General features: G+C 39.9%; 2 protein-coding genes across 3 annotated transcripts; both read left to right on the forward strand.

Annotated features, from left to right (window-relative positions):
* The first annotated feature begins 187 nt into the window (after window positions 1–187).
* Window positions 188–8,129, forward strand: LOC134868918 (protein phosphatase PTC7 homolog). The gene is made up of 6 exons (XM_063890314.1): window positions 188–740; window positions 2,727–2,906; window positions 3,990–4,188; window positions 5,082–5,205; window positions 5,322–5,451; window positions 5,636–8,129. Exons 1-6 carry the CDS (start codon window positions 539–541, stop codon window positions 5,692–5,694), a joined length of 894 nt encoding a protein of 297 aa, XP_063746384.1. The 5' UTR covers window positions 188–538; the 3' UTR covers window positions 5,695–8,129.
* An 881-nt stretch (window positions 8,130–9,010) lies between these two features.
* LOC134868566 (TBC1 domain family member 10A-like) lies at window positions 9,011–18,236 on the forward strand. 2 transcript variants are annotated; one of them, XM_063889804.1, is made up of 9 exons: window positions 9,011–9,658; window positions 12,226–12,325; window positions 12,622–12,729; window positions 12,930–13,036; window positions 13,127–13,241; window positions 13,484–13,549; window positions 14,382–14,571; window positions 15,057–15,211; window positions 15,376–18,236. In XM_063889804.1, the coding sequence occupies exons 1-9, from the start codon at window positions 9,486–9,488 to the stop codon at window positions 15,769–15,771; spliced, it is 1,410 nt and encodes a 469-aa protein (XP_063745874.1). In that variant the 5' UTR covers window positions 9,011–9,485; the 3' UTR covers window positions 15,772–18,236. The 2 variants fall into 2 exon arrangements, with proteins under 2 accessions (XP_063745874.1, XP_063745875.1); XM_063889805.1 differs by having other exon boundaries at window positions 9,475–9,658; window positions 12,061–12,325.
* Window positions 18,237–25,022: the final 6,786 nt, after the last annotated feature.

Raw genomic sequence — 25,022 nt, forward strand, 5'->3', positions numbered from 1 at the left:
TTACAGATGGCTATTATTTTGTTGACCTAATATATGGCACATATTAGGTCAAAAAAACAGCCACCGTCACGTCCAGATACACAGAACAACTGCACATCTGAAGCCTGCGCAGTAACCGCAGTTCTGTCGGGATGCTCTGTCATTGGTTTACACTGGGGTGTCGTGACGTCAATGTTGTAAACGGTCAAGCACCCGTATGTACTCGCAGCTTCCTCGGGTACACAGTGGAAACATGTCGGTAAGGAGAGAACCCAGCGGTGGAACTGCGTCCATGGAAATATACACCTGAGACATAAACTGAAGAGTAACCAATCCAGGCAGACGTTGGCGTTTTAAGTAGAGCTAGCAACTGCGGGGGGTACGTTACTAATTCACTGAAGCCGGCCAGTGGCAAGCTAATGGACGGTTGAAGAGAGACAGCCAGCCGGGGATTGATCAGAAGAAGTAGCCGAGCAGCAGGCGGCCCGGGCCGGGTACAGAAAGAGAGAAGACTGCGTGTTTGTGCTCAACACAAGACGGGCTTGGTGCTTGCTGGGGGATGTTATCCGTACTGTCTTATGGCAGACTGGTAGCCAGGGCTGTCCTGGGCGGACTGTCTCAGGCGGACAGTCGGGACTACAGCCTGATCTCCGCCAGTTATGGCTTCGGTAAAGACTTTCGTAAGGGGATCCTGAAGAAAGGGATGTGCTACGGAGACGATGCCTGCTTCATTGCGCACAACAAGAACGCAGATGTCTTAGGTAAGGCAAACAACACACACAATCAAACGTACACACACTAATTGGGTTGCAATGCATGTAAGCATGTATTTGTAATTTAAATTATTGTATGGTTTGTGAGCTGCGTGATTAAAGTTCTGTATTGCTCTCTCTGTACAGCACTTTTGTGTGGAGGTTTTACAGTGCTTTACTAATAAAGCTGTATTGTATGAGACACCCTCTTTGCTCAGGTGACCTTCAGTAAAGCTAGCCTGCAAGTAAAGCGACCCCTCAGATCAAAACATAACGACCCCCACCCCCTCCAAAAACAAAGCCATAACTTCCTCCCCAATGCCACTGTTGTGTTATCCGTGTTAAGTTAAGTTAACTTGCAACACATTCTTACAGAAGACCTACGCAGATGAAGTCATCTGTCTTTATGCAAAAACTGCACTTAATTTACGTTAATGCGTAGTTTTATAAGAAAAACCCCGGATGACCTTTCACCTAGATGGGCTTCAATTGGAGGATACACGGCGGTAATTTAAAAATATCAAAAGTATCAAAGTATGAGACATAGATAAACTTCATTGAAGGTGTACAGGATTGAAAACACCGTTATTGTAACGTCTCAGACACAAACCCACAATGTCTTGCAAAGGTCAGAATGGTTGAGCATGGAGGCAGCCATATTGTTATTAGCATCAGTAGCCTGCTAGCTTTAGCTAAGTGTAATTGCTTTGTCCTCACAGTCACAGCTCAGGTGACAGGAGGATAAACACAGGGACATACTTGATCAACCGCATGGCTTTGTCGAAACCTACACAACATGTTTTACAGTTTAAAGTATTGTGCATTCCTAAATGTTAAGGCTTGTGGTGTTAAACCCACTCGTTAGAAACAAAACCCGAGCAGGGTAGTGGTAGTTAAATCTGTAGTACACTCCTGAAGTGGTCTGGGGTGGGGGTCACCATGACAGATGCTGGTCCGATTATTCAGCAGTGCAGAGGGAAATTTAGGGGGGTCCATAGTCATTTTATGTTTCAGTTTCTTATTTGGGGGGATCTAAACCTGCACTACAAATAGAAAATGAAACCTAAATAAGACCATTGAAACACTAATCAATAATACCAATATTTATATTTCCACTTACAATTGTATATTGTGCCCTTTTTGTTGAGGAATGAGGTTTTGATGAAGTGAACAGGAACAGAGATGAAAATACTGTGAAATTGTGCTTGGGAGAATTATGTTTGTTTTTTTAAGTAAACAAGAATTTGTTTGGGTGTTGCAGAGCTGCATTTTTATTGAGGACTGTTCGTTCTTGCCACCTTTTTTATTGCTTTGGAACCGAACGTACTAAGCAGATATTCAGTTAAGTCATCCAATTATAATCATGGTGAATTCATACGTATCGCTTACCTTGTTTGATTAATTATCCATCCAAATATTCCGTTCTGTTCCAGTCTGGAATTTGATCCATCTAAAAAAGTTTTTGAAAGGTGTCTTGGTTTGCACAACAATTTCTCCTCAAATAACCCTATGGTAACGCCAATTTTTGTACAGTCTAATCTAAAATTAAATAATGAGTGTGTCAAACTGCAGAGAATCTAATTATTAATAGTTTCCATCAGTACACTGACTATATACATGCATAGACCTTTCTGCAGAGTAATGTTTTTAAGACTAAAGGTTGATTTAACTTAGCTGGATCAGATATACAGAGACATTTCAGTCAGCTGTGCTTGTGACATCAGTTTAGTTGAAGCAATTTCATCAAAAAATCGCAATTGAACCAATTGAAAGACAATAAGTTATTATATTGTGTTATTCCCTGGCCCTTCTGACAATTCTTTAAGTTATTTGTTAATCTCTAAAATATTTTTTGATTATGTAGTTTTAGCTCTTCAGTGCATTAGTAGTCATCGTCATCATCCCCTAATATGACAAAAATGCTAATAGGATGGTCGAGCACCAAAACAGAAAGAACAACAAGATTAAAGTGTTATTTCCCATTTTGTCCATCAGGTGTTGCAGATGGCGTAGGTGGTTGGCGTGACTACGGTGTCGACCCGTCTCAGTTCTCGGCCACATTAATGAGAACCTGTGAGCGACTGGTGAAGGAGGGACGCTTCACTCCCAGTAGTCCAGTGGGTATCCTCACCTCGGGTTATTTTGAGCTTCTACAGAACAAAGTTCCCCTGCTAGGTGAGTACACACAGACTCAAAACCACACGCTGATGATACATTATGTTACACACACTCATTAAGTAGTGGATTGAGTCATACTTCTTATGTGTGCAAAGCATATCAAAGCTGCAGGATGAGACAGACTGTGAGTGGCGGCCTTGCTCAGCAAGAAGCATCTATTACATTTAAGTCACAAGACATGAAAGAACATATCTCCATTTCAGTTGTGTGTCAAATGTCTTTCTCCTACCAGGCAGAAAAATGTAGAAATGATTGAAATGGACAACTATAGTTCAATTTAATAATATATATTCATATAATATATGCTTCAGTTCACAACAGCTTATTAATTATGTTAATTATCATTGACTTAGGCTAAGAATCAATCCTTATTGACGTAAATAAATGTAAGGTATCTAACTAACTTTAAATTAACTTCTTTTGAGTTATGCTGCCATTTGGAATGTGAGACTCAGTGACCTCATGGGGCCAAACAGCTTTCCTTTACGCAGGGTGAACATTTAGTCTCATAGCAGAGCTTTAAAAGGTTGAGAATCCTTCTGTAACTGACACTGCAGTGAGGCTGTTAACTATGCAAGTGTCAAACATGTGACCAAGGTCACATTTCTTTTGAGACTCATAGCCGTGATTTACTGCCAGCTTGTACATTCAATGTAAACCTCAGTCCACCTTGTCACGATGGTAGTCAAATGGTCTACTTTTATTTTTGGAAACTGTTCCAGGGTCTTTACATGACCTTCGCTGCTCAAGGTTACTAGGACTGCTTTGACTGGCTAACTGGGATAGGGACCATGGCCCTTAGTGTTTGTTTTTTCACTTGTGAATTGCATAATAATCTCAACCCCCCCCCCCAATGTGGAAGCCTTAAAATCATGAGGAAGGTACACAAAAAAGCAGTGGTGTACTGGTTCAACAGCATACTGACTCCCTGGAAACTGGGACATTTAGCCTTTGCTTCTCTTTGTCTGTCTGGAAAGGACATGTTTGTAATTTCACAACTGCCATCGGTTTATCACTTGTCTAATTATATTGTATGGATGTCCACAATAATATAGTTGCTTTGCTCTTGTCTGTTTTCAGGGAGCAGCACAGCTTGTATCGTGGTTCTGGATCGACGGAGTCACCGTCTACACACGTGTAACCTCGGTGACTCAGGATTTCTTGTGGTTCGGGGAGGAGAAGTGGTTCATCGCTCAGATGAACAACAGCATTATTTTAACACACCCTTCCAGCTATCCATCGCTCCTCCTGGAGCTGAAGGCGTGGTGCTCAGTGACAGGTCAGTAACTCTGTGTTTAAGACATCATTGTAATGCATATGTGAATGAAAAACAGAAATGTAAAAAAGGAGCTTTACAACACAGGATATCTTTATTCAATATAATGGTTTTAAATGAGCTACTTCCTGGTTCATCTTTGAACCAATGCTCGTGCCAAAGCAAATGATTTATTGAACAGCCTTTAATCGGATATGACATACGCTGAAATATTTTGGTAGGTGAAATAAGAACATTTTGAAAACATGCAGCATCAACCTATGAGGGCAAGAAACGCAGTTGCTGTAGGAACTTTCAGAGGGTGTTTGCAGAATAAACATGACCTGTGCTTTGGCATTACACTCCTGGCAAAACTAGACTGCGCGCTACTTGATCACCTTTCCTATATCCCCTGCATGGAAAATTGTCTCGTATCCTGTTTGTTGTTTGTTGTTTTGGTTAACATTTCAGTGACTTTAAAGGTGAACCGTAATCATCTGTATTATTACCACAACTTATTGAAATACTACACCTTGCAGTTTAGGTAATGTGATGGTGAACAGATACACACAATGTAAGTGCACAAAGATGTCTGTTTTGTGATGCCTTAAGCACATGATGGACAGGCAATGCACACATTCAGGCAGCCAGGTTTACCAGACAAGTCCCCCCCCCCCAGAAAGGTAAAGGCTCTTTGTAACTGTAGTCTGGTGAATGGCACCAACGAGCAAACACTGAACAGGCTGGTTCAGAGTCAGCCGTCCGATTAAATGCCCACGCCACGTCCACCGCCAAGATTTTGAGAGTTACTTCTGACCTACTTGCTACCATTTTGGAAACTGTTGACAGCAGCTCAGCCCCACATGCTCATGTTACACTTGTGACTGATCTTTCCATGCCCAAATTGTTTCCTCTAGTCCTGAAGCAGCTGACAGCTCCTCCTTTGACGTGCAGCTTGGTGACATCATCCTGACAGCGACCGATGGTCTATTTGACAACATGCCGGACTACATGATTCTTCAGGAGCTCAAAAAACTAAAGGTGAGACTTCTGGATTATCAGTTTATTTGAGATTTCACACATCGGGTATGTGAACATAAGTGTAGCCATATTTTAAGCCTTTAAAATGTAATCATTTTTACTTCTGATCCTTTCAGACTACCAACTATGACAGCGTCCTGCAGACTGCACAGAGTATTGCAAAGCAAGCTCACGACCTTGCCTACGACCCCAACTATATGTCCCCTTTTGCACAGTTTGCATGTGACAATGGCCTGAATGTGAGAGGTAAGTTACACTCTGCTTCACGTTCTGTGTTCGGTAGATGTAATTCAGGCAATAGTAAAGGTTCTTAGACCAAAACTGAAGGAAGATAACAATTTAGGGGATATATTTTTTGTCTTTCTGTTGTTTTAAAACAACCTTTTGGTTTGGCATGTTTTTTCACACACTTGTTTTATTTTTCCTACAGGAGGAAAGCCAGATGATATCACGGTGCTGCTCTCTATTGTGGCTGAATATACAGACTAAACATTTTCTAAGTGTGTGAGCGCTTCTCTGGGGCTGATCCTACCTCCCCTCTGCCGAGTCTTCCACCTGCAACCCTCCCAAAATAATGCACTGCATCCTCTGGGCTGACAGGGGAGGCCCACCATCACGACACACACTCCTTGCTGCGGGGCCGCTGTCCACGTGTACATTTTTGGTTTTCTTCCTCTTGTTTTTGTTTGGCGCTTGAACAGTTGAGGGCGAAGCAGGCAGCTAGGACACGTTCATGTTGATCATGATGAGGGAGGAGTTGAGCACGAGAGGCTGAGGCAAGCCTTTCAGTCTCTTGTGGCTCACATCTGAGGTGATTTGACTGAGAAACAGTCAAGGGCAGTTCTGTTTGACTGAGGGCTTTAAAGCTAGTAGCCCTTGTGTATAAAAAGTCATATTAAAAGAGGAGTAAGCCATGGTTTCAAAGGGAAGTGGTTGAGGGAAGTTGACTAGCTGTCTCAGTTTTTCCAGTTGATAATCTGTTCATTGTTGTAAATGTATTTAAACAAAGCATAAGTATTGACTGAGGAAGCTGATGTTGGGAATGGATGGGTGGTATTAAAGAATTGCATTTAAGAGTTTCGTTTTCATTGTCATGGGTTCGGGTATGTGTACAATGGAAGAGCAAACTAGTAACGGCTCCGATCAAAGAAACCTTTTAAAGGGAAACCATAACACTTGTTAGAGCTTACATGTTGAACCTGATCCGTTTTTTGTCACTTCGTTGAGGAATGTGTTGGTACGCACACATCCTGATGAGTTGTAAATATTTTTGTGTTTTTAGGGGTTCGGTCTGGCCTTTTTGTTGTCTTTGCTTTACAGCAGAGTGCTATTTCGTTACTATTGTGGATGATGAATACATGGTTCATAAATATATTTTCTTGTATAGATGTTAATCTCCAAGTGAGCTTTATCAATCCCACACTTCCACACGCTGAAATGAACAATAGGATCTTTGCTGAGATTTATCGCTGCAGCAGTCGTGTGGTAGGAAGGGTGTTAGTGATGTGTGAGTGCGGTATACATGGGAGTGTATTTGATGTTAATATTTGTTTTCTTGCAAATATAAAGCTAGCATCTGGAAATGCTCACAATTGCAATGATAGGTCAGGCATGAGTTTAAAGGAAAATATGTATTTTTTTAACATTTAGTTCTTAGTTAGTTTGGAGTGACTGCTGACATGAAATACAGTACATGTGGTAAATGACAGATTCATCTTAACAAGAATCAGGTGTGAATGTTGATGTGTATGTTTATTTGTTTCTATCATTTTTGTCTCCTTGTTTCCCTTTTCATTTGTTTGCTGCTTCTCTTTTGTAATTCTGATGTCTGTACATGACTTGACATGATTTATATGATCACCATGATTGTAATGAGTGTGTGTGTAAAAATGTTTGCTGCATCAAAATCATTAATAATACCGTTCTCTCCATCATACTCTGTCCCTTTATGTCTAATGGCTCGCCCAAGTGGTTTGGACATTGTTTTTACAGTTTAAAAGCGGGTGCCACCAAAGACGCATTTTCTTTGTATACACGCACGCTTTTGTTGATACAAACATCGTACAGCAATACTTTAAATTCTTGTGCTCTGATTTTTGAGTGCTGGTATGGGTGGAAATGTTCAAAGGGAACATTATAAATGTTTTTTCCATGCCTCAAGATGTTTTATTAGAGTGTAAACTGTATAATAATCTTGATTTAGGTTATAAGTGACCGGTTGCTACAAAGTTTAAGACAGGTTTATAAAACCAAAGAAGGAAAGCCATATACAAACACATCATTATGGTACTGCTCTGCAAGCCTAGCTGTAAAGATAACATGGTGTTTATTCACTCATACACAAAATGGACACAATTATTATTAGAATATTATCTGTCCTGTCTGCATTGTTCTTTCTGCATGGTTTCTGACTCTGGTTTCAGCTATTGGCACCATTTTACAAAGTTAATTCACACAGTTGTCTGTTTTTGTCTTGGTGGCTTATAATTGATGTGTAAAGGTTCTGAACTTGTATTTATTTCAAAGATAGACCTATATTTGAAAGAGATATAACTCATAAGCAGAAGGAGGGGTGGTGAGATGGGTAATAGTGCTGTGAACTATCAGTACGTGGGTGAGCACAGTTTCAGCCTTAACAAATAGCTAGACCTGTAATAAAGAGGCCTTTCCTGTCATTGCAAGCTTGTCTTGTCCTCGGTCTTGTCGGTTTGATGTAAATGAAAGTCTGCCCCGTCTTTCTTTTCTGTAACTTTGTTCTCAAAGGTGCTTCTGCAGTCTGTATGGTATGATTGTCCTCTTTTCAGCAAGCAATGTTTGTGTGTATGAAAGCTACACCTATGTCTACAGTGTCACAATGCAGGTCTAATTTATGTAAATATGTTTTAAATATGTACAATATTTAAATAAAGAATCTAGTATTTATACTACATTTGTTTTTGTATTTTTAAGATGCTGTGTAATCTTTATAAACTGATACACTACTTACAAAGGGGCATCCAGTACATGACAGTTAACATTAAGCAATTTTCTATGATTACTATTCTGGTACCACCTGCTGTAAGCGCACATATTGAAGGGTTTAATACATTAAGTTATCTTCTTCTTGTATTTTTTTTACTTGTGTGTAAGTTAATATATATCGTATCTTTATTATTGATAGAATGTAAAATAAGATTTGACATGTTTAAAATCCACAGTTCAATACCAATTACCACGTGTAATGATGCCCATAAAACATAGGCCTATGTACTTCAGGGGTACAATATTACTTTTTTAATTTGATGTTTTATCTTACTTTCCTTGGGTTTTGAGGTTTATCATTTTTGTGTTAATAAAAATTCCTATACACTTTGCATTTATAAATGTACTGTTTTGTATTATGTTGTCATCTTTGAGCAAGAATGTTCCTTAAGGTAATTTTGTTATATCTTATCTTATTGTATTGGTCTACCGATAGAGGCCAAAGACCAAACCCTGCTGAAGTATTTGGAAGCAGTGCTATACATGAAAATAAATATGAAGCATACGTTAAAAGTTAAAATAACTTCTCCTGCTCCTCATATCTTCTTATTTATATGGTTTATTGAATTGCAAAATCTACATGAGGGACAGTATTATGAACAGTGTTCATTTTAAATGCAGGCTTATCTAATAGTCCCATTTCTAGATGGTGATTCTGTTCCTCAAGCCTAAAATCACAAAATAATGTGAAATAAACTGTATCTGAAATTATGATTATCAGCAGTAGATGGCAGTGTAGAGTGATAGGAAGCCATGGATGTTTTGTTTACTAATCTGTTCTAGTTTCTCTTCCTGTAGCCACCAGCTAACCTACATTCCTGCTGACAGCAGAGACCCTGGTTTAAATAGGTGTGTGTCAGCTGACAGTTGTGTGATGCTAGCATGTTAGCGTCGGAGTTAGCAAGAAGATACTGTACTAATTCAGCATTTATCGAAGTAGTTGCGTTTCTCTTTTATAGTTCAACCAGTTCTTTGTTTGTTTTTTTACTTTAACGTTAAATATGTAAACAAAGCGAACGAAGTTTTTAACATGAAACCCTTCCAAAGCTAAGTGTCTTTTTACAGCACTTAGCAAGCTAAAAGCCAGGAAGCTAATCTTCCTAACAACCGTAGCTAGCTGTGACAGCAGGTAAGCTAATCAACGGTTATCTTCATGGAGAGCCTTAAAGTGCTAGCCACGCTTTCAAGATTAGTATTTAGGGTGAGTTATGTGAACAAACTGTAGACCCGCAGCTCCTCTGAAAGTAAATGTTGAATAAATGGCGAAAATTGAGCAGGGCAATGGGGTTGACTTGCGGGGCAGCACCGAAAAGTTGACAGATAATGGGAAAGGCAGCTCGTATGGAGCCGACCTAGAGGTAAACGGCAATTTCCCCGGGGAGAAACAGGTGGACAAGTACGGGTTCAGTGGAGGAGCCCAGCAGCACTCATCGTAAGTGGAGCTACGTTTTCCTTGTGTGGTTAACTGTATGAAGTGTTTCCCATTTCTCCATAAACTGACCCATTTGTGCTTTCTCCTTTTTAACTGAACATTTTGGAAGCCCATTTCTGCCATAACAGTTCAAATGAGATGAAAACGTAGCCTTGTTATGAAAGGAAATTTACCGTATAACTAAAACATTTAGTGTAATGCCAAACCTTCTCGAAATGATGATTTAATACCTCAAAATAATTTTAAAAAATCTTTGTCATTTTTTAAAGATACTAAGTTATTATTTTTGAGTGTTTTTCTTGGCCATTACTTTGAAATTATACGTTTTATTTTGAGAAAGTGTTTCATTATTTAGAGATACTTTTTATTATAGAAGTCTGTCTACTTTAGTTTACATTCTAAAAAATATAGAAGCTACTTATTCTTGCAATGCAATAATTAATATACAAGAATATTTTTGGATAACATTAAGCCCTGATTCTAAATAATGACATTCTTTCATTATCTTAGGAAAGTTTAATATTATGTTGGGATTGATTGATTGATTGATTTGAAACCTTTATTTTATACTCGTAGGGCATTGAGGTTTCCCTCATTTTCAATGAAGACGAGTTGACATCAGGGGTCATGCACACAACAGCAATGACAGATAAACAAATAAATAAATCAAGCCACAGCCCGAGATATTTATAATCAGTTACTCTCTCTAAAGAGAGAGCCATCAACAGTTAAAAGATGATGTTTCGTAAAAACAATATTTCTAGCTCTTGAAAATACCATACGTTTTTTGCGTGTTAAGGACTAGTTTAAGGTCAAAGAGAGTGTCCTGTAATAAGTTAAAGGAAAGCTGCAAGTTGTCATTAGCAGCCTGTGGGGTATCTGTTGTACTGTAGAGATTAGTATCATCTGCATACAGATGGGTGAGGCAGCCAGTTAAAGAGGAGACTAGCTCATTAATATGGTATAAAGTACAGGACCCAATACAGAGCCTTGTGGGACACCTTTTGTGGATAAAAATTCCGAATTGCCAAGTGAGGATTTCACGCATTGACGCCTAGAAGATAGATAATCATGAAACCACGCACAAGCACCCGTATCCAAGCCGATATCAGACAGCTTTTTTAAAAGTAGATTGTAATCGACTGTGTCAAAAGCCTTTGAGAGGACGACAAAGAGGGCCGCACAGTGCTTCCTCTTGTCCAAGGCCGAGACTATGTTGTTGGTAACTAGAGTGATAGCAGTGATGGTACTATGGTTGGGTCTGAAACGGATTGGTGAGGACTAAGAATAGAGTTGCTTGAGAGGAAACACTTTAATTGAGAGTTGACTAAGGTCTCAAGTACTTTGGCCTGGCATGGAAGTGTAGAGATCGGACGGTAGTTATCCAGATTGTCCCTATGACCCCCCTTGTGCAGTGCAATAACACGTGCAGATTTCCAGATCAGCGGAAATCAGCCCAAATTGATGGAAAGATAAAAAATGTAGGACAATGGCAGTGGCTCAGTCAGTAGGGACTTGGTCCTGGGACCGAAGGGTCGCCGGTTCACGTCCCGATCGGACCAAAACAAATATGGAGTGAGCTGGTGCCCTTGAGCAAGGCACCTAACCTCTATCTGCTCCCTTGGCGCCGGGTACCTGGCTGCCTCTCTGCTCTGCCACCTCTCCTCTGCATGTGGTTGTGTGTGCATGTATTTCCTCTGTGTTTGTGCATGTATATCCTCTGTGTGTTTAATGTGTGTCAACACAACAGAGTAGAGAAAGCAATTTCCCTGTAAGGGATTAATAAAAGTATGTCTTCTTCTTCTTCTCCTTCTTCTAATAATTGGAGCAGCCATTTTTATAAAAAAAAGATTTGAAATGATCGTCACCAGTATATGACTTAGGGTCTATAGATTGTAAAATTCTGAGGACCTCAGAAGATGTAAATGACTGAAAGGGGAAATGCGAGACATTGTCCGGGGGGGACTACAATCAGTGACCTTCTACTCGGCATACCAAGTCATTTAGAAATACGAAGTCCTTATTTTGAGATAATAAATCATTATTTAAACATAAGTTAAACATAATTAATTTTGAGATACTGAGTTATTATTTGAGAAAGTCTTTCATTATAATAACAGACTCTTTTATGGTCTTTTAAATGAAATTGTGGTTGCTTGGATATATATTCTGATATTTTGAGACATAAAGGTAATTGTCCCTATTTGATTTATAACATTTTGGTTAAGTGTGTGTGCAACTATGACCAATATTCATAGGACTGTGGGTGAAGTGAGATGTTGGTGTAAGTGCTGTGTAAGAGGTTGTAGGGAACTAAACTAGGGGAAAGTTCTCCCACAGTTTCCTGTTTTCCCTGTACATGCTGCCGATGGCAAGTGTTCCACTGTTTCGTCTGAGGTTAGGTTTCCTGTGCGGACAAGGAAGAGATGAGCCACAGTTCCACCTCCTCTAAAGACAGTATTCCCTTTGTAATGAGTAAAGGGAAGTGACACTGTAAAGTATTGGCATGGTCCATTTGTATGAAAACTATTTTCTTTTATCAGTCACAATGTCTCCTATCTGCACAGTGTTGAAGAAATCCCAACTGATGTTCTGAGGCAGCGGGAGTCAAAATGGCTGGAAATGCTCAACAGCTGGGACAAGTGGATGGCAAAAAAACACAAAAAGGTCTGCTTTACGAACTGTAAATTATCTGGCTTCACATGTTTGTTACTTTGTGATACAAATTCTCGCTGTGCAGGCATTTGTTCAATATGCACTGGCTGGGCTAGAAAACGTTTTTTCATTACGCGTGCCTGTTTTTTTAAAGTTTGGTGATTGCCTGCAGGTCATTGCGTAGCAAGTGGCATGTTGTGCGGAGTATACAAAGGAGTGTTTTCCAATGTCTGTGTCCCTTTTATCTGCGCCTTCTTTTATCTAACTTTTTGCGGGGTTTAAGTAACTGTCAATATGTTTAATTACAGGTGAAAGAGCGCTGCCAGAAGGGGATCCCTCCTTCCCTGCGTGGCCGGGCCTGGCTTTACCTCACAGGGGCCAAGGTTAAAAGGGAGCAAAACCAAAGAAAATTCCAGGTCCGTTGATTAGTTATTGAATGTGACTGGACTGTGTTTTGTTAAAAATAGCTGCAGAATGAAGAATGTTTTCATGATATATACTTCAGACGTACACATCACTGACAATCAAAAGATCAAAGATTGCTTATTTTATAATATTGCTATCCAACGGTGGTTGAGGATGTTGCAAAAGCTGACAAACTGATAATGTGTTTTAGGAACTGGACAGTCAGCCAGGAGATCCTAAATGGGTAGATATCATTGAGAGGGACCTCCATCGGCAGTTCCCCTTTCATGAAATGTTTGAAGCCAGAGGGGGTCATGGGTAAGTGCTGCCTTTTTAAAAAAGGCCTCTCATTATTATCATGGCTAGACATAATTTCTGAATATATTTTAAATCTGTTCATACATTCAGGCAGCAAGACCTGTTCCGCGTGTTGAAGGCTTACACTCTGCATCGGCCTGAAGAGGGTTATTGTCAGGCTCAGGCTCCAATCGCTGCTGTTCTCCTGATGCATATGCCAGCCGAGGTAAATGCTCACAACATGTAGAAAAACCTTTTTTCTAATATCATATGAAAATATATTGTGAACACTGGGTACTCTCCTCCCTAAGGATGTTGGGGGGATGTTCAGATAAATGGAATAATGCGTCAGAATGATAATATTAACAATGATTCTATGTATATCTTTTCAAGGTCCCATTTCTCTCTAGCAGTGCTTTACTTTTAATAGCATATATTTTAACCATGTTTCCTTTTTCTTTGTCCTAGGATGCATTCTGGGGTCTTGTTCAGATTTGTGAGAAATACCTTCCTGGATACTACAGCTCAGGGCTGGTAAGAGTCCACACAGAACTACTGACACATCATTTTGAAAAGAGGACTTTAAATCGGTTTAAAAGATAGGTGTGCAACATGTGACAGGATTACATATTAACATGTAAGGTGTTAAACATGTAAATTATTATCTACCTGAACCCTGTAAATATAGCTTAAATGAGTCCTTTTTCTATTGCAAGAAAGAGTACACTTACATAATTTGATGCCCACGAACACTTGTTTTCTGTAGACTGCAGTTCTGCCACATTAATTATTAACATTAACACATTTTTGCACTATTTTATTTATCTTATTTGCACTATGTATGTTGCGTTGTTGGAGGAGCCTGGGATATAAGATTTTCATTGCCAACATATACGTTGTATCTGCTGTAAATATGACAAATAAAACCTTTGAACCTTTGAACATTAAAGGACAGAATCCTTGCATTTATTTATATTTTTTCTTAAATGATACTGCCCAGGAGATGCAAAACTAGATTCTGCCTCATTATTCAGGCTCAGGTCAAGTTATCGAGCTCAAGATAATTAAGATAATATATGTAAATGGTAAATATTTGTGCATATTGTTGCATCCGAAGAATATAAGAACTTCATATTTTTTAACAAGTTAACCTAAAGTAAAACCAACTTCATTAAAAATAATCTTCTATTAATGCAGTATGTGGCTGGTGCTGTTACACTTTCTGGCCAGTGTTTCTCCAGTTGACACTAAGACGCTAACGATCTATCTACATGAGGTGGTGACGAGGCTACTAGGACGATATAATCCGATTAACCAAAGAGAAAGTCCTTTCTCCACTGACTGCTGTTCAATGTTTTCTCCACAGGAGGCGATCCAGCTGGACGGGGAGATCCTGTACGCTCTGCTGCGACGAGTGTCTCCGGTAGCCCACCGTCACCTGAAGAAGCACAAGCTGGAGCCCATCCTGTACATGACCGAGTGGTTCATGTGCGCCTTCTCTCGGACCCTGCCCTGGGCCTCTGTACTGCGGGTCTGGGACATGTTCCTCTGTGAGGGTGAGACACTACACTTTATTCTCACAGTATATTATGATACTGCGCAAAAACATATCATCATGGTTTAACGTGGATTTCCACAAGTTACCCTTCCCTTGTGAAAAATGTCTATCCCAGTTTCTAAAGGGTACGTCTTTAAATGTCCTATTCAGTCTAAGAACAAAACCCACTCAGCTTCATTCTAAAGAAATCAGAGAAACGTATATTGTCATTCGGATTGTCTTTATACACTGTCATTTCATTATGTGGTTATGCTGTTGCATGTCTGTCCATCTCAGGAGAGTGATCCCTCTTCAGTTTCTCTTTCTCAGGTCTCTTCCACTTTTCCCCTGTTGAAAGGGTTTTTGGGGGAGTCTTTTGCAATGCAAAGCCAGGGTCCAAACAGACAAATGCTATGTAGATTTGAAGGCCCTTTGAGGCAAATGTATGATATTAAGCTTTACAAATGAAACTTTACTTTGTGCCTGATGTGCCGCTGTTCTCAGGAGTAAAGATCCTCTTTCGGGTTGGCCTGGTTCTCTTGAAATGCACGTTGGGATCCCAGGAGAAACTAAAGGCCTCTCAGGGTCTGTATGAAACAATGGAGCTGCTCCGAGCTATACGGCCACAGTACCTTCAAGAAAGCTTCCTGGTGCAAGAGGTACAGCACATGGTTATTGTCTGTTATCCAATTTATTGTTTGACCCTTTGACTTTGCCCTCCTGTTGTTGTTGTAACATTGATATATAAATACCTGTATGTAATGTGCTGAAATACTTAAGCCATAAAAATGTCAGCATTTCTCACTCTCTCTTTTTGTTTCAGACAATCGAGTTAGCAGTGTCAGAGAAAGATATTGAGAAGGAACACCTTGCTCAGCTGCGACGCTGGAAGGAGTCTCATGGAGATCTACACTGCAAGTCGCCTCCCAGGATGCACGGCGCTAAAGCTATCATTACTGCGGAGCCTCCGAGCCGCCAGGACCTGAGACAGAGGCCCACCATCATCGTGCAGTCGCCCCTGGCAACACAGACAGCCGGAGAGGACGCCAAGGAGAGTGCAAAGACTAACAAGGGGAAACAGAAGAAAACAACGCTTCCGCCGGTGGAGGCGGTTAATCCTTACCTCTCTCCCAGTGAGCCCTCGCCTCTCCTCAAACACATGACCATTCAAGGGTCCAAAGAGAGTCTGAGCAGCGCCGAGCATGACACTTACCTGTAGCGGGGTAAGTGTCACCAGTTTACTAACATCCATCCTTCACTACAGCCTTTACAGTTTTCAGTAAAAGTTCTTAAGTCACAGTGACATGACGAACCTTCCATGACTTACTGTCTGTAGTAGTTGTGACAGATTTTATTCAAATGGGTGTTTTTACAATCAAGAAAAAGGAATCATATTTTCAAAGCTTGTGAAAGTGACTGCTTCAACTAGCACTATTGCTATTGCTTGACGGAAAGGTATTGTCTGCATGGCAATAACTCAGCCCTTTCCGCAGGGGTTGCACATCCAACATTTTCTAACTCAACATATAGGTGGAAAAAATTTAGAACTTTGAGGACATTTTGTTTTGGTGTATACGTATTTTTGTCCTCGTCACAATTGTGCATAAGCTCATGCCTGTGCGACCGCCCGTGTGCGAGGCATAACTCAGCTTTAAAACTCAACAGAGTTTTGCTGTCATGTCATTTATACATGTTTCTATTTACTGTAGCTATAACTAAATGGAACTCCCAACTGTGTAATTGCACAAAGCAACAATAGATGACAACTCTGTGCTGTGAGGGATATTGAGCTACTTCAGCTATATAATACTGCAGGGATGACTTCTTTTTAAAAGCCAGCCTGAGTATCACTGCTTCACTCAACAAAGCCAAGGGGATTTTTCCATTTGAGTTTGGATTATTGCAGAAACAAAAAGTGTTTCATACTTTTTGTTTAGCAAGAAGAATGAACACCACTTTCACCACTTTGTGGTGTGGAGTGATGGCGTTTAATGTCACCAATGTCAACTGGTCTAAACAACAGAGCTTATATCAGGCATCTTAAAGAACTTTTTTTTTTTAAATTGAACTAGAAGTGCAAAAATGCTGACTAATTTCCAGGTGTTAGGATTCCTTCCCGCATATCAGCTTCACATAAATATATGGGATTCACAGTACACTCGCTAACTCACTGTAAACAGCTTCTGCTGCTACTTACCTCCTTAACTTTACCTCTTAGATTCTTTCCTTTGTGATAAATGAAGTATGATGTTGTCTTAATTGATGAGGTCTTTTCGACTGCACTTTGTCCTGATAGTCTTCCTCTTTGCATACTGTTGCCAAGGCAGAGATTCCTATTTACCCTGCTTTGCTAGACGTGCACTAATACGCACATTGGACTCTCAAGGCAGCATCCAGGAGTCTTTGCTGACGTTGAACACTTGAGGGCGTCCTCAGATTATCTCACAGCCGCAGCAGGGACCATCACCAGTCTCTGAGTGAGAGCGAAAACTGACACAATGAAGGAAGAAGTGTTACGGGACAATTTGTGCCACTAAGCCAAAGATTTTTAATGCATATCTTTTAAAGATTCTTTTAAATATATGTTTTCAAAGCAGTTTATCCAATCATATTGTGATTCAGTATTAGGGAGAGGTTTGTGTTTTTATTGAGTTATGATGAAAGATGCCATGTTCAAGAACGATAACACAAAGCTGTTGTTTTTACAATCATGCTTGAAGGTTTGTGGGCCCCTTAGACTTAAATATATATAATGTTACTTTAAAGAAAAAATGAGCAGAAGGAGATTTGTTCGGTTGCTGCAACCTCAGAATCCAATCTCTGGTTTCGATAATAGTGTTATTTTACGGATCAAACTAGATAAAACTGCTCAACTTAATTGACTTAAAAATAATAATGAGATGGTTATAACCTTTAGCCGTTCTTTTGTAATGGTATGATTTAGCAAAAAAAAATGTAAAGACTGGTTCTCTTTGGTTTTTAAGAAATATGAAAGTATTAAAAGCCAAGGGAGTCATAAACCTTTGAATATGACCTTATACTATTGAGCTCATTTTTTCTGAGCTGTGACAATGAAGAAATCGCTTGAGATCATTCTATATGAATTCATAAATTCCCACTTTAGGAAAAGACTGTATTAGTAGGTGTGTAACTTTACATCAGATTATATGCTGTCAAGACTTTTATATTGGAAAATTGGTTGTGGGTATATGTGGATTGTTTTGGAAGTATATGCTACGGGTTCATTTTCTGTCTATTTGTACTGGAATTGTTGACCTACCATGTTCTGTGAAGCCTTTAAAATTTCTACTTTAAGAAGGATAAATCTAAATCAAAATACAAATCACATTTAAGCAGCTGTCCTGTAGATGGCGCCACTGAGCTTCATCCAGGAGTTCAAATGAAGGATATCGGGGATGTGGTTTGGCATCTTAAAATCCGATTAGATTCCTGTTTAATATTCATTACAAATATATTTTATTATTCAACTCCTTATAACTAATCATTGCAACTATTATGATTTAGGAAAAGATTGTAAATGTGTAACTTATCTTGCTGTCAGTCTATCTGTATTTCTGATCTGTTTTTATCATTTGAATTGAAATCAACGTCTCATATCTGTAGTTGGAACATAGCTGTTTTATACCAAATTACTTCATTAAATCAATACAGAAAAAAACTTTACATCTGTCATCTTTTTCCATTTTTGTTCTGACATTAAATCCCTTTTCCATGGCTTTCATTTAATATGAGACAAAGAAAAGGAGACAGGCGAAGAAGTGCCACACAGACTGGACTGAACAAGCAGGACTTCAATGGCGCCTGTGTTGTCATTCAGCGCCCTCACACCCGCCCGCCCTCCCTCACCCACGCTACAGCACACTTCCTTGGACACCTGTTTCTCCGGCTCTTTCAGCTCTTTGAGGAATTTGCATCTCAAATAGAGCAAATTCCCAAAGCACTGTCTAAAGCGCCTCACCCTGCCACCCTGCCATTTGCCTTTAGTTTCTGAATGGAGTCTTCCCAGGCCTCCTTCTTTTATGGTTCTTCTTGAACATAATAACTACGAAAGCTCTCCTCTATATGTTTATCTACCCACTTAGTGATACCCCAACACTTTAAATGTTTCTAAGGAGAGGTTTGGCAATAATTCCTTTACTATTGTTGCTTCAATGCTTATGGTTATTCTTTTAGGACTCCATACTTCCGCTCATTTAAAGTAGAGAGATTGTCTGTCACTTGAGAATGCACTTGATGGCAACAATGTCCTATTTTTTATTTATAGCAATCAACATTTAGATGAGATGATTGGCTATTCTTATTTCTGGGAAGGATGTTTTGTGTCGCTTGTCAGAGGACGCCTGTCATTAATGCATTTTTTTGTTATCCAGGCTCCTCTTATCGTCTCTCTTGTGCCTTTTTGCTATGTGTAAACAATGCTAGCTTCTCACCCCAACTCCACCCTTCACCTCAACCCAACCCCGCCCCACTGGACTCGCCCTACCCCCACCTGTCTCACTGTGCTGAGCCTAGCCTCCGACAGAGAGGGGATGTAATGGGAGAACAGCTTTATGGCTAGTCTGCAGAAAAGACGTGACCCAGCTTTGCCCCTATAATCACACTCTCAGAAAAGAGCAGTATTTGTAGCTAGCTTGTTGTTTACTTGTACCAAGAGCGTCATGGTAGACTCTCTCACAAGACCGGTGCCATAAGTTCACTCGTGTCCAGGTGCCTTTTCTCTCAATTTGGAGCAGCCATTTCTCTCAGTCCATGGGTTCGGGCTGAAAAAAATACACTAGTGGGTGTTTTGGTGTGGACATGTTGCTTTAAGTACTGTTGAGAAAGATGAAATACGATCCAGGAAGTCCAGTTTGAGTGATACGGACATCCATTAGCTTTAAGACTCATTAGAAACACTGACAGGATTTTACAGCTCTGGAAAACGGTCACGGGTGCAAACATTTTATCCTCCATCTCGAAGATTGCAAGGCTTGCTTGGCCAGTGCAGTCTGTTGTTGGGTGATAAAATTGACCTTAAAAATAAACCATCCCCAAATTGATTCTGTACTTTATTGCATCCCTCTCGTTCTTTTTCTGTCATCTCGTAACGATCCAGGTTGAAGTGTTATGCTAGTTGACCCTGGGTTGGTGTTTTTTTTTACTAGGATTCAAGCTGTTGCACAACAGAGGTCTTATTGCATTGACCAAAGAGGTGGATTTTTCTCAGAAAATACTCTTGTAGGACCCCTTCTTGCTTCCTTGAGGACATAAAAAGAGAGAGTGTGGACTGCAGGTTCAAATCAGACTTTTCCTTTTTCACAAAGGGCCCAAATGTTGCCCTCTGCCCATGTTTGCAGGGGTCAGTAGTGCAGACTAAATGCAATGATTGCCCATGTGAAAAGCAATTTAGTTTCCCTATGTGGCACTTTGCAGTTTATCTTTTTTGGAGAAGTATGCAGACACACAATGCGCTCAACAACACTGGATCCTTCTCAGTGTCCCTGTTTGGGTCTTTCAGGGACTTCCGAACAGTGAACTTAGTTTAATGATACCAAGCCAAACTCCCAGTAAATATCCAGTACCTTTTATAGTGGATCACCATTTCTTTAGTCATACTTTTAATATATGATACAAATATTAAGTTAAGAATAAATCTCCACTCCCAGTCAGACTTTTGGGGGTTAAAAAACGTTCTGACTGTCCACTTCTTTTTTTAGATTGTACAACTATATCTAAAGCTACACTGAACGTGAGAGTAAACAGATACCCCACCCATGTGATGTCTGATTATATACTGTAGCTGTTTATGGGGGGTGGGTGATTATAGTAAGGTGGATTATCTCATGAGAACATATGTGTGAAGCGTCTGGGAGATTAAAGTGGCTGGCTTCACGAGCAGGAAATCTCTAAAGCTTTTTGGTAACAGGGACCGAGGTTCTGCACCTTTATCCCCGTTATGCCGTCCCCCATCATGCCCTCTGCCAAAAGAAGGGATTAGAAGGGTTAGAGGTCACGACCACAAAACAAAAAACTCAACAGTGGCCTCTTGATAATGGTCTGGATTGTTAAATAGGATTGCAGCTGCCATGTATTCTCTGCAGTTTTGGTTTTTATGCAACATTGTGCAATAAATGAATGTGTCTTTAGGTAAAATAAGGAACAAAGTCAGTGTATTACCCGGGAAATGTGGGATGGATAGCTCATGGGCGCTCTTATTTGTGACATTTCCATGTTCAGGAAGAAAGGCTTTGATGAAAAAGTTTGAAGTAGCAGAGCTGCACGTGTGGGACAGGAAGTAGAGTCATAGTGGAAGGTGTTGGGGGTCTGACAGATGCTCCTTCAATGGACAGTGGACAGGATGTGTGAGTGTCCTTTTATGGTTCTCCTCTGGAATAACAGTAGCTGGGCATGTAGCCGCAACGATCTCAAATCCATCAGGGTTTTGACACAAGGTTATGATTCGTAATAGGAAAAGATAACGCATACACCTGTTTGGTTCCAGCCAGGGATATCCCAGATCTCCCTTACAGTCCAAGCAGAGTCATGAGACTGATTTATAGCTTCTGCAAAGCAACTTCATATCCATATCCAAATTACTGTTCCTGTTTAAGGTCCCTGAAAGGGTCATTTTCTGATAAAAAGGAGGTATAGCAATGCTCCAGTCAGATATTGAGGTCCTTTTTCTCCTAATGAAATGTATCCTTTTAAAGCTAAAGGATATTAAATCAGATGAAGTGACAGGAAGAGCTTATGTTCTTATTTTTACAGGCAAAGTTTTGAACTTAGAATGTTTAAAATCTTTAGGGGACAGTGATAGGCAATCACGGGGTAGATCCTTGGTCGGTCCTTCAACAGATGGACGGATATACCGGATTTCAAAATAAAAATTTGAATTTAACCTGAATCCTTACTTTTCCTCCTGTAGCTACTAACTTTGTGGACAGATCACTAAAATTCACAGAAAATGCAAGTTCCTTTTAGTTGCCTTAAAATATAAATGGTCTTTTGCCGGAGCTGCGCAATGAAAAGATATGCAGTCAAAAATAGAGCTTTTGTTTATTGCTGTTTTAAGTCAGTTGAAAGATAAAATCACTACAATAAGTCATGGACTAAGTCATCCTTTTTATTTAACTTCCAAACATGATTTACCACAAAACTGTCAGTTTTTATTACTGTTTGCACCTGATCCAGAATACAGATAATTTTCCGGCTTCTCTCCACTTGATTTCTGTTTGTTTGAAGTTGTGCATACTCCTGGTTACACATTATACAACCTCCAGACCTCTCTGGTTTTCTGTTTCAGGGACCTTGTGGTGACCTCTGAATTGCTGAGCAGCCATTCCCAGCTGCACACACTGCACTGTTGACTCTTACAACTTCCTGCAAGCTACTTGTTTTTATTTTGGAAGTTTCTTGACATGTCTTGAACTTTAATGTGCATGGTTTTTATTGTTATCTACAGCATGGTAATTCACTTTGGCTTGCTTTATGTATTATTTATAAAATCAATTTGAGTTGGCAGGGATACATAACCAGGCTTGTTTGTTGTTGGTAAAGCTCAGGGTGTATTATCAATCAGCACATTTGAAATACAGAGCAATGCTTTATAGCTTTTCAAAACTAACTGCAGCGGTTTTGCTTCGTGGTTAAACCATTCATGATTTAACATGTGCTTAAAGTAATTAAGGGTATTTATCCAGTGTATTGTTGATGCAGTTTTATCATCATTCAAATTAAACAGAGAACAGAATTACAAAATAAAAATAATGTTATGATAAATACATTTGTTGGTGAAAGAAGAAGAAATGTCCAGTCAAAACAATATGAGTGCAGTCTTAAAGGGTTCAGGGGACATTTATTTGGCACTGTGTTTGTGTTGCATGTTTATCTCTTCACCGGGGATGTTTGTTAGCTCAGTGCTTCTGTGTTGGTGTGTTTTCTCTTATCTTAAATTGATCTGAAGTCACTTCCTGCCATTGTTGTGGTCACATCCCCACTGTCTCCTCTCTTCCCGTCCATCTAGTCCCTTCTTTCCCCATCAAGGAAGCCGGTAGCTGAGAGAGGATACACTGTGTGTGTGTGTGTGTGTGTGTGTGTGTGTGTGTGTGTGTGTGTGTGTGTGTGTGTGTGTGTGTGTGTGTGTGTGTGTGTGTGTGTGTGTGTGTGTGTGTGTGTGTGAGCGTGCGAGCGTGCGAGCGTGCGTGCGTGCGTGCGTGCGTGCGTGCGTGCGTGCGTGCGTGGTGAGAAAGATAGCCCAGCTCTGATAAACCCGGGCCAGACTGATATGAGTAGGAGAAGCACAAGCAGCAGCCTGTAATACCATTTAGAGAAATAATCTGATACAATTACTCGCGATGTAAAGAATTGAAGGTTTTCAGTTGCAGAAAATAAAACAATTTGCAAAAGATATCAAGCCTGGAATCAAACCATGATTAATGCATGCATGCAGGAAAGCTCTTTCCAGCAAAATAATAGGATCAATGGGGTTACAAATGCAACCTTAGGCTGCAAAAATTCATTTTTCTGCACTTATATATGTGCATCCGTGCGTGCTTGAGAGAGAGAGAGAGAGAGAGAGAGAGAGTAAAGGATGTATCAGTGACCTCATAGCCTGTTATAATTGAGACTAATGACAACACCATATGGGCGTCAAGACCTGTGGTTTGAGGTTACAATAGCTTATTGTATTGCATCCAGAGTAGTCATGGGTGTTACATAGGGTGTGTGAACCTGCAGGATCGTGGAGTGTGTTTTGTGCACGTGCGTGTGTGTGTGTATGTGTGTGTACGTCTCTGAGCCTTACAAAAACCAAACTAAAGGCTAGTGTTTCAAAACTCTGTGAAGTTGGGACAGCCATAAAAAATCTATGGTTCATGTTACATGTGAGGGATAAAAGTCTCTGTAAATCCTGCCGTGCTTTTAGAATATTTCACACAGTTCTTTAGGCTACCTCCTGTTCTCTGACCCATAAAGGACAGTTTCTCACATGCTGGACGTTCCTCACAGGAAATGTGGGTGCACGTTTTACTGCAGTTTTCTGGTGTTTAGACAGCAGGGAGGATCTACTCTATCTCTGTTCCCCACAAGTGGTCTTGTTTGAATTTATTATTTTCAAGCATTTCCTGGTTAGTTTTGGTAGCACGTGGAATTGTTTAAATTAAGTATCTGTTGTGCAATAAAGCTTGCTTTGTCATCATTACATCCCATCTATATATGGAATAGAGAGATAAGCAGGACTCAAGTATCTACACCTCATTATGGAGACCTAACAAGCTATAACCTCATAATGACATTGCATTCTGTAAAGTTTAACATTTGTTGTTAAAAAGCCTTTTGAAAGTAACCTTAGTAAAGGTTTAATGAATAAGCAATAAATGCAACAATGCCTTTAGTACAAAGAGGGGTTTAATAACAGCCTTGCTTTGTCCAGTACCAGTAGGTTATTGTGGCTTAGCTTAGCATAGTTTAGCTTGTCAAAAACTAATGACACCTCATTGGAGTAGTGGTAACAGTTCAGGTTAGCAGGAGATGTCTTTAGAGCAGCGACATGGCTTTAGTTTGTGGATTCATGTGAAATGTTTCCATTGAATAATTATCTACTGACATGCTAACTGCTCAGTGAGGCTGTATTTAAAGCTAAATGCTAATGTCAACAATGCTAGCATGTTTATGTTAGCAGACATTGTTTTATGTTCACCATCTTAGTTAGTAGAAAGTTACATATTTATAACTTCAAAGCCTGGTCCTTAAAACCAACACTAAATAATAACAACAACAATAATAATAATAATAATAATACTGATACAACTCTTTGTCCGTGTAAACAAACCCCAGTTGCCATGACTTGTAGTTTTACCTCACTGTTTCTATAATTGATAGATGAACCGCTCGCTTTTGTTCCTTCTAATTTAAACTCTCCTCGGCTGTCTTGCGTGAGATGGAGCTCTCCGCCTCTCTTTAATAGTTATATTGTCGCTAGTGACCCTGAAGTCTGAGTTGTGTATATCTTTTTGTCGAAACTGTTTGGGATTTCCCTCTCCTGTCCTCACATTAGTATTTGATAAACATTTCTGTTCAGCTGAGTCTGGCACAAGAAGAAAACAACATCTTTAAAGCAGGAAGATTAATATCAACAGAGTCCTCCGGTTGCTTGACCCGCACAGAGAAAAACACAAATTGGACAGCCGTGTGTTTGCTGCTAATTAATAATAGCTGCTGCTGCTGCTGCTCTGGATGTAGTGCAGTGGGGTCATCAGGGTCGTATGTTCAGGAAAACATCTTGTGCGCATGCTGATTGAGGTCAAGAAAACAAATGTTATCATACAAACTGAATAATAAGTCTAGCTGCTTCCTGGCGTTTAAATAGAGCAACATGTATATCCTGGAAGCTTTTTTTCCTCTTTAGTAATTGTATGCCATGTCCCACAAGGAGACAGGTGGACATTAGTGAGTGATTGTATTAAAAAAAAA

Source organism: Eleginops maclovinus, chromosome 8 (genome assembly GCF_036324505.1).
Source record: "Eleginops maclovinus isolate JMC-PN-2008 ecotype Puerto Natales chromosome 8, JC_Emac_rtc_rv5, whole genome shotgun sequence".
Taxonomy (NCBI): domain Eukaryota; kingdom Metazoa; phylum Chordata; class Actinopteri; order Perciformes; family Eleginopidae; genus Eleginops; species Eleginops maclovinus.